This window comes from Gymnodraco acuticeps, unplaced genomic scaffold (assembly GCF_902827175.1).
Source record: "Gymnodraco acuticeps unplaced genomic scaffold, fGymAcu1.1, whole genome shotgun sequence".
In the NCBI taxonomy this organism is placed as follows: domain Eukaryota; kingdom Metazoa; phylum Chordata; class Actinopteri; order Perciformes; family Bathydraconidae; genus Gymnodraco; species Gymnodraco acuticeps.
The window spans coordinates 914012-922249 of NW_022990838.1; the positions used below are offsets into that span (position 1 = coordinate 914012).

General features: G+C 42.6%; 1 protein-coding gene across 1 annotated transcript; it reads left to right on the forward strand.

Annotated features, from left to right (window-relative positions):
• The first annotated feature begins 2529 nt into the window (after window positions 1-2529).
• Window positions 2530-4360, forward strand: LOC117557270 (zinc finger MYM-type protein 1-like). The gene is made up of 2 exons (XM_034233021.1): window positions 2530-3102; window positions 3297-4360. The coding sequence occupies exons 1-2, from the start codon at window positions 2530-2532 to the stop codon at window positions 4170-4172; spliced, it is 1449 nt and encodes a 482-aa protein (XP_034088912.1). The 3' UTR covers window positions 4173-4360.
• The last annotated feature ends 3878 nt before the right edge of the window (window positions 4361-8238 follow it).

Below are 8238 nucleotides of genomic sequence, written 5' to 3' on the forward strand. Positions count from 1 at the left end.
TTTCAGCTGAGTCAGAAGGTGTATCCTACAGCAAAATTATTAAAATTGTCCACCTCCTCAACCATGTAATACTAACCAGTTTACCTCTACCAATTTATAAAGCAGTGGTTGATGTTTTGTGTCCACAACAGGTTCAGTTCTCTATCAGTTGCAGGTTGTAATATAACATTTATAAGACCCTGGTGGCCCTGGGGTGTCAGGCTCTGACCATGAACTGCTGCTCCACTCTAGAGGTCCGTCTGCTTGTCATTCATTGTTGCCTGTAATTTCCCATCCGTCTGTCCCCTTTCTGTAAACTATCTGCAATCAGAATGCTAAGAAAGGTATACAAAAAATCTATAAAAAATCTCTATTCAATTATAGCACTTGTAGTCATACACATGTTGTTGGGGGAGACAAATGTGAAGCAATGTCTTAGTTTTGTCATGTCTTAGTGACCCAAAAGGAAATGAATTGGGAGTGATTTATAACTATTCTGGTCATGTAAAGGTATTTAAAGAGAATTGTGATGCATGATCTTAAAGTGCACATTTGTGGAGCAATTATTAGCTCAAGAACGTATTTCTGCAGATCTTTAGGGCAAGATAAGGTCACAGAAACTGAACAGTTGTGTTGGAGTTTTTGACTTCCTACTGAAATATATTTTGACGTGAGGAAAATGCTATAAAAACATCATGCAACACTGTTACCGGCAGTAAGTCTATTTATGTCAGTTTTTTACTATTTCCTAATAACCTGTATGTTGAAATGAAGTTTTACAAGTATCTGTAGTCTCACTGAATGGACCCGAACATGCCTAAACCACTTTTGGTCTACTCTACATCATGAGACATTGGCAATCCAGGTATGTTTATAAGCCCTGATTGCACCAAATGGACATATTCCCACGTAACTTCTAAATCCCAGAGGGAGTGATTCCACAGACTCTTGCAGATTGAAAGGTGCAATACTTTCTTTGTATTTCTTTGTTTTTACTTATATACACTGAACAAAAATATAAATGCAACACTTTTGTTTTTGCTCCCATTTTTCATGAGATGAACTCAAAGATCTAAAACATTTTCTATATACACAAAATAACCATTTATCTCAAATGTTGTTCACAAATCTGAACAAATCTGTGATAGTGAGCACGTCTCCTTTGGCGAGATAATCCATCCCACCTCACAGGTGTGGCATATCAAGATGCTGATTAGACAGCATGATTATTGCACAGGTGTGCCTTAGGCTGGCCACAATAAAAGGCTACTCTAAAAATGTTCAGTTTTATCACACAGCACAATGCCACAGATGTCGCAAGTTTTGAGGGAGCGTGACCTATCGCTAAGCCACGCCCCTTTGAAAACTCGGACAAACAAAGCCGACCGTGAATGACTGTTGACCAGTGGCGAGCCGTCAGGGCCCTCTAGGCCCTCTCTGAGGGCCTAAGATATTCTAAAAAATAATATTTAAAAACATTTAAAAAATATATTATTTTTTTTAAATATATATTTTTTAAATATTATTTTTGTTATATTTTTACCGAAACAACTTGATTTAATTGTATTTAAAATAAAATGTCCAAAGAAATAAATCCTTCGAATCTGCCTGTTCAGTTTCTGTTTGAATGTGAAGGGTTACATGAAAAAAGCTCGTCTGGCCCTCTATGCGATTCACAGAGGGCCCGCTATAGTAAAACAACGAGAGAGTAATGTCAAGTGACAGTACAATTGACCAATCATATCTTCCCTCTAAATGGGAGGGCTTTATTATCGCGGACTTTATGACAAGTTCCGCCCGCTGCGCTGCCAAGTTTATGCATGTGATATATCAACGGGTCAAGCTAGGCGGAATTAGCATACGTTCATTCACGATGGCTCACGTTAGTGATAGTGATGACATCGTTGCGAAACTACTAACCGAGTCTTTTTCAAGAATGAGTTACACGGATAAATTGGAGTTAATTACCAAAGGGCGACCAACACCACAGCTTAATTTGGTTCAAAAAACCAAACGGTTCGAGAGGCATTTTAATATCGGCAATTACGCCAGATACAACTGGATGACCGGATCAACCAGGGAACAAAAGCTGTACTGCTGGGATTGCTTGCTTTTTGGAGCGGACAGTGGGTCATGGGCCAGAGATGGATATTCTGATTTAGGAAGTTTATCCAAATCAGCACATCGCCATCAGAATGCTTCAGGTCACCTCAGAGCTACTATTCGGCTTAAAACATTTGGGGACACCAGGATAGAGCTCCAGCTGGATGAGCAACAACGCCGGGGTGTCATCCTTCATAATGAAAAGGTGAAGAGGAACAGAGGAATTTTGAAACGCCTGATAAATTGTGTGGTGTACTTGGGCAAGCAGGAGTTGCCGTTCCGAGGTCACGATGAGAGTGTAACTTCATCAAACAAGGGGACTTACATAGAGTTGCTGGATTTAGTGGCAGAATATGACAGCGACCTGCACACCTCGCCACATCAACAGTATTTACCGGCACATCTTCAAGGATTCAGAATGACCTGATCAGCGCTGTCGCTAGTGTAATGACGGATAGCATGAAAGAGGAGCTGAGGAAGGCACCTTTTGTTGCGGTCATGTTGGATGAAACGACAGACATTAGCAACGTGGCGCAGATGTCATATGTGCTTCGATATGTCACTGACGATGGGATAAAAGAGCGTGTCTTCAAGTACGAAGATGTGACAGAGGACAAACGAGCAGAGGCCATAGCTACACGGCTGCTGGAGTTCCTGAGGGAGAGTGGCTGTATTGACAAAGTGGTCGCGCAGTGCTACGATGGAGCAGCTGTTATGGCCTCTGGATTGAATGGGGTGCAAGCGAAAGTTAAGGAAACAATTCCACAGGCCCTTTTCATTCACTGCTATGCTCACATCTTAAATCTCGTTTTGTCAAATGGAGCTTCCAAGATAAGAGAGTGTAAGGTCTTCTTCTCCCACCTCTCTGGCTTGGCCACTTTTTTCAGCCGCTCAGCAAAGCGCACCAAGCTACTGGATGATATTTGCCAGCATAGGCTTCCACGGGCAGCTCCTACTCGCTGGTGCTTTCATTCTTGCTTGGTGTGCACAGTGGCAGATAAGACCAGGGAATTGAGAGAGGTAAGATAATAATAACAATGAACGTAATGGAAATATTAACAATAATAAATAAATGATTTAGTGTTGGAAACTACCCACTCATAAAAACATGAAGGTAAAGAACTATGCTAGTATTACATTAAATGAAAAGCTAATCTTAGTGTTTACTGGAGGTCTATAAGTTGTTTTTTCTAAACTAAGCATTACTCTCGTAGGTGTTCGAGCACATCGTAGACCATCACACAGAGTTTGATGACGAAACTGTTCATTGCTCTGATGGATACATCACCCTCCTTACCAGCTTCGATTTCAGCTTTTGGTTGAAAACCTTCCACGCTATCTTCTCCTACTCGGATGTTGTTTTTGAAATACTTCAGAACAAAGGTTTTGATATGCAGTTCTGCCTGGCGAGAGTGGATCAGCTACAGCGACAAATTGAACAGGAGAAGGGGAACTTTGACAGCGTCTACGATGAAACCCAGGCTTTGGTTGGTCCTCCGCGCGGCCGTGGAGCTCAAGGAGACGTTCGTGCACGGTACAGGGAGCTCCACTGCAGCGTAATTGACAGCCTGCTAACCCAGATTTCCAACCGCTTCAGTGACCACAAAAAGCTGGAATTCCTGGCCCTTCTGGACCCGCAACAGTTCGGGCATTACTGTAACTATTTCCCAACTGCTGCCTTGAACAGTTTGATGGAGAGCTATGGCGGATATTTCGACCAGCCTCGACTGCACACGGAACTCGCCGTGATGTACGGCATGTCTGACATTTTGGGGAAAAGCCCAGCCGACATTCATCAGTTTCTCCTCAAAAAAGGACTGAGTGAAAGCATGAAACAGGTGTACACCCTCTCATGCATCATCCTGACAATACCTGTATCCACTGCCTCTGTGGAGAGGTCCTTCTCTGCGCTGAAGCGCATAAAAAGCTACTCGAGGTCCACGACTGGGCAAGTCCGACTGTCAGACTTGGCCTTAATTTCGATCGAGAAGGAATTGCTGATTGCTTTAAAAGCAAAGGATCACCTGCATGACGACGCCATCAAGTTCTTCATCCAAAAAGACAGGAGGATGGACTTTGTGTTTAGGTGATTTGATCATCAAAGGTAAGTCAAAGTGATTTTCAATGTGGGCCGCCGTGCCGACTTAATTCATTTGTAATTGTTACTTGGCTGTGGGTGCCCTGTCATGATAGGTGTTTATATAAATGGTGTTGTTTTGTGTGGTAGAGGGTCGCTGTCATTGATGCGTTTTGCACCCCGGGCCGCTGTTTTGATATTCCGCTGAAGTATACTATAGGCTGTGACGTAAAAACGTTTTCTTTTTTTTTTTCGAGGGAAGAGGGGGGTGGGGTCAGAGGGCCTAGGTAGAAAAGTCACGGCTCGCCACTGCTGTTGACAATGACCGCGGGGGGAGTTCAAGTTCAATTGTCAGATTTACCACAGCAGGTAAAGAAAATAAACCATTAGAATCGAGGCCAAATGCTACCACTCGCAACTGAAAAGTGAGAAACCCCACAGGCTCTGTATCAATGTTGCTGATGACAACACCATCATGGAGCAGTGTTGTTCGTGTATTGCAGGGTAAGTCATTTCTAACACATTATTACCTTAGACCAGTGGTTCCCAAACTTTTTGTGCCCAAGGCACACCAAATGACAAGTAAAAATCTCAAGGCACACCTATTGTGCAAAATAGCCCTTATAACACGTGTTATCACTCATATCATGTAAAATATCTGTAAATGTGCATAATTATTTACTAATGCCAAATAAAATCTGACAAAGACAACTATATTACTCATGAAATATTTATTAACGAAATATTTCAGAAATTAATTTGAAACTTTATCAAATTAGGCTTCATCAAAGCAGCGACACACTCATTTAAACCAGACAGGTCACAACATTAAAAATGAGGCAAAGGAAACTCAGCAGAAATTCAGCACAGAGAACTGTCAATGCAAGGAAGCGGCATTGTCCATGGTCCTGAACTACAAATTATAAATGTAACATTTCAGCAATCAGCATTGAAACATTTGCTATTGTAAATATTTTGCCGATTTACAAATTAGTGAGATACATGTGCATGTCGGGCGCCCAGATTTTTGTAATCCTTGGTGGCACTGAGGAGAGGGCCACTCGCAAGTCCTGTTCAACAGAGAGCCGTGACCTCCTGTTGTTCTTCATGTAAACCAGAGTAGAGAACGCCAACTCCAGAGATGGGGTTGTTACTAAAAAAAAATGTAATATATTACATATTACTTTAAAAAAAGTAATATATTACACTACTTCGTTACTATCTACATAAAGTAACTCGTTACTTTACACGTTGCTTTACTCGCCGAGCACGTACGAACTGCGCATGCGTGAGTGGCAATAACTTTCCTTACCAGCAGGCGGTGGTAGTGTGTATTTGTCATTCAAAACAGGCAACAACCGGAAGACAGAGAAGAAGAACAGGCTACGTGATATAAACAAACAACAAATAGCGTGTGCGGTAGCTTCACCTTAGCATGTGTTATTTGCAGGTGTGTGTTGAGGTTTGACGTGGTGTTTACAGCAGTGGATAACAGCTTCTGGCCTGGACAGTTTGCACCTCACCGTCACATTCCTGTCTATTCTTCGGACGAACTCAAAATAATGGGCATACCTCCACCCCTCGAAAGTTATCGCTGACTCAGCCATGTTTATGCAGCACTGCACGTGGAGATGTGGACGCACAAGTCGCGCAGATTACGTACATATAAACCTACAAAGTACTGATATAGTAAATAAAAAAATTATTATTTTTGTGTAGTTGTATATTGCAATAATAAAGTATGGTTGTCACAAAATCCCACGGCACACCCGGACTTGCCTCACGGCACACCAGTGTGCCGCGGCACACCGTTTGGGAACCACTGCCTTAGACCTCCATGGTGATGCAAGCATTAGCTATAGATAACGTTAGCTAGCTAGCTACTCTCAAGCATTACTTACAGTTGATTTGATTGAAGATTACAAGAACTATGACGATAATCCATGATTACTACTATTGCTGATATTTTAGTTTAGGCTGGTGGTCCAACGCGGTAAACGAGCTCTCTCACTCACCCGGTATACTGAGTGGGTGGGGCAGGGCTAAAGTCAGGCAGACATTGGATTTGCATATGTCAAAGCCACTGTGTAGGCCAGTAGCTAGACCCGACAGCTGTGTCATTTATGTAACGTTAGTGACAGGCAGGCTACATTAAAGTAGGTTGCACCAGGTTCAATGAGTAGCCTAGTCCCACTGCACTGGGGAGCTATATACAAGTAGCAGCTAGTACGAGCAGTGTTCTCAAACAGTAGCCTATTTCTTTTCTCCCCTTCTCATTGCTGTTGAAACCATAGGGAACCAGGTTACTGTTCGCACATCATTGGGCTCATGTACAGTTTAGACATTTCTCGTGCCCAAAATGAAGACACTGCCTCCTGTACAAGTCGGCCACAGCAGTGGCATACACCCAGAGGGAAGAAGGTAGCAGGCCAGCCTATATCCTCTGCAGCGGTGGCAAAAGCCAAACTGAACCGCAAACGGAAACCAGTGATCCCCACCTACACTCCTAACAGGTAGTTTCAAAGCACAATAAAAACACAGATACATTTGGTAATAAAGGCAAAATGGTGCTCCTTCACAGTTTATTGAAAACAAATGTTTGCACCGTCATGCAGTTTGATGTGAAAGAATAATAGCCTTGGCACAACATCAGATACATTTCTACAGTGAATAGTTAATACTATGCATAACACAGTTAACAGTAACATGTATCTTTCTGCCTTTAGGAGTCAGGAATCTGTGGAAATATATGAGACACTGAGAGGAATGAGAGGCACACCTATAAGCTACATCGTTAACCAGACCCCTATACAGGTAGCAGTAGGTGGAAAGGACTACCCCATTGGTTGTGGCTTGAGCTATCAGGTAATGGTATTCTTGAGGATGCAAGGCTGGAAGTTAGACAGCATACTCACAACATACCAGATCTGGTTGATGTTTCTCAACCTTATGTTAGGGATCCTCTCTGACACCATTTTAAATTTCTTTATCTTTGATATAGCACGTTCAACATGTATCCTGTGTGCAGCCACTTTTTTTGTCAGGCAGACATCTGTAGAGGGCATCTGCCTTTTTCCTCTGACGAAGGGTGGGATGTTTATTTCAAGTCCAATTTCGTGTAGGTCATTTTCAATTAAAAATCCTTTATCTACCATAAGCCCATCCCCTTCCTGCAGATAGGGTTCAAGCAGATTTTTCTGCTTGAGTTGAACAAAATATTACAGAACCTCGTGGATCACATGCTATGAGGGATTTCAATGTGTTTGCAGACTTGTAGGTTGAGTAGCTTTGGCTCTGCAATACAAGTGAAGTTGGGGTTTGAATTTTTAACTCTGTACAGTCTAATATTGCCATCGTTGTAGGAAATTCCTCTCTGTACTTTCCTGGCATTTGTGCCATTATTATGTCTCTATGAGGCCATGCGGGTAGTTCCCCTAGAATTGTGAACATGTAGTCCACCCATGCGTTGAACAAAGTACCAACACTACGTTCATCAATCATAAATGCCAAATCTTTTAAATCATGATTTTGTCTCAGTTTCATAAGAACAAGCAAGAGCTGCACACGCAGGGGCATTGTGTTAATTTGCCAATCAGTTCTGCTATATGTCAATGGGACTGAAGTTTGCTGTGCTGTTTCACTGCTAGGTATACTAAACACAGTACATAGATTGTTGAATTGATCATAAGTGAATCCAGTGGCATATTTGAAATAGGCTGGTACATGGCTGTGCTGCAAGACCTCTGGTGTTAATCTATTTGGTACATGATTATGTCTCAGAACAGTATTTATACTCGTCAGTGATTCGATTTGTGCTTGTTGATTTCTCAATCTTTCATCTCGCTCCTCTTGTCCACCTTCCATTGGGGGAGGCTGCTCCACAGGCCGGCGCTCCTCATCTGGAGGCTCCTCCACACCCTGACCTTCTTATGGCGCATTTCCACTGCAGCGGGTAGCCCCGTTTAAGCGTCCTTAACCGTCCTCAAGCGGCCAGGCCAGTTTTTGGTGGCCTTTCCATATAGCCTAGTACCGGCTAGCGGGTACTTTTTCCCTCTTTTTCCGGCCCCATAAAATCGTGG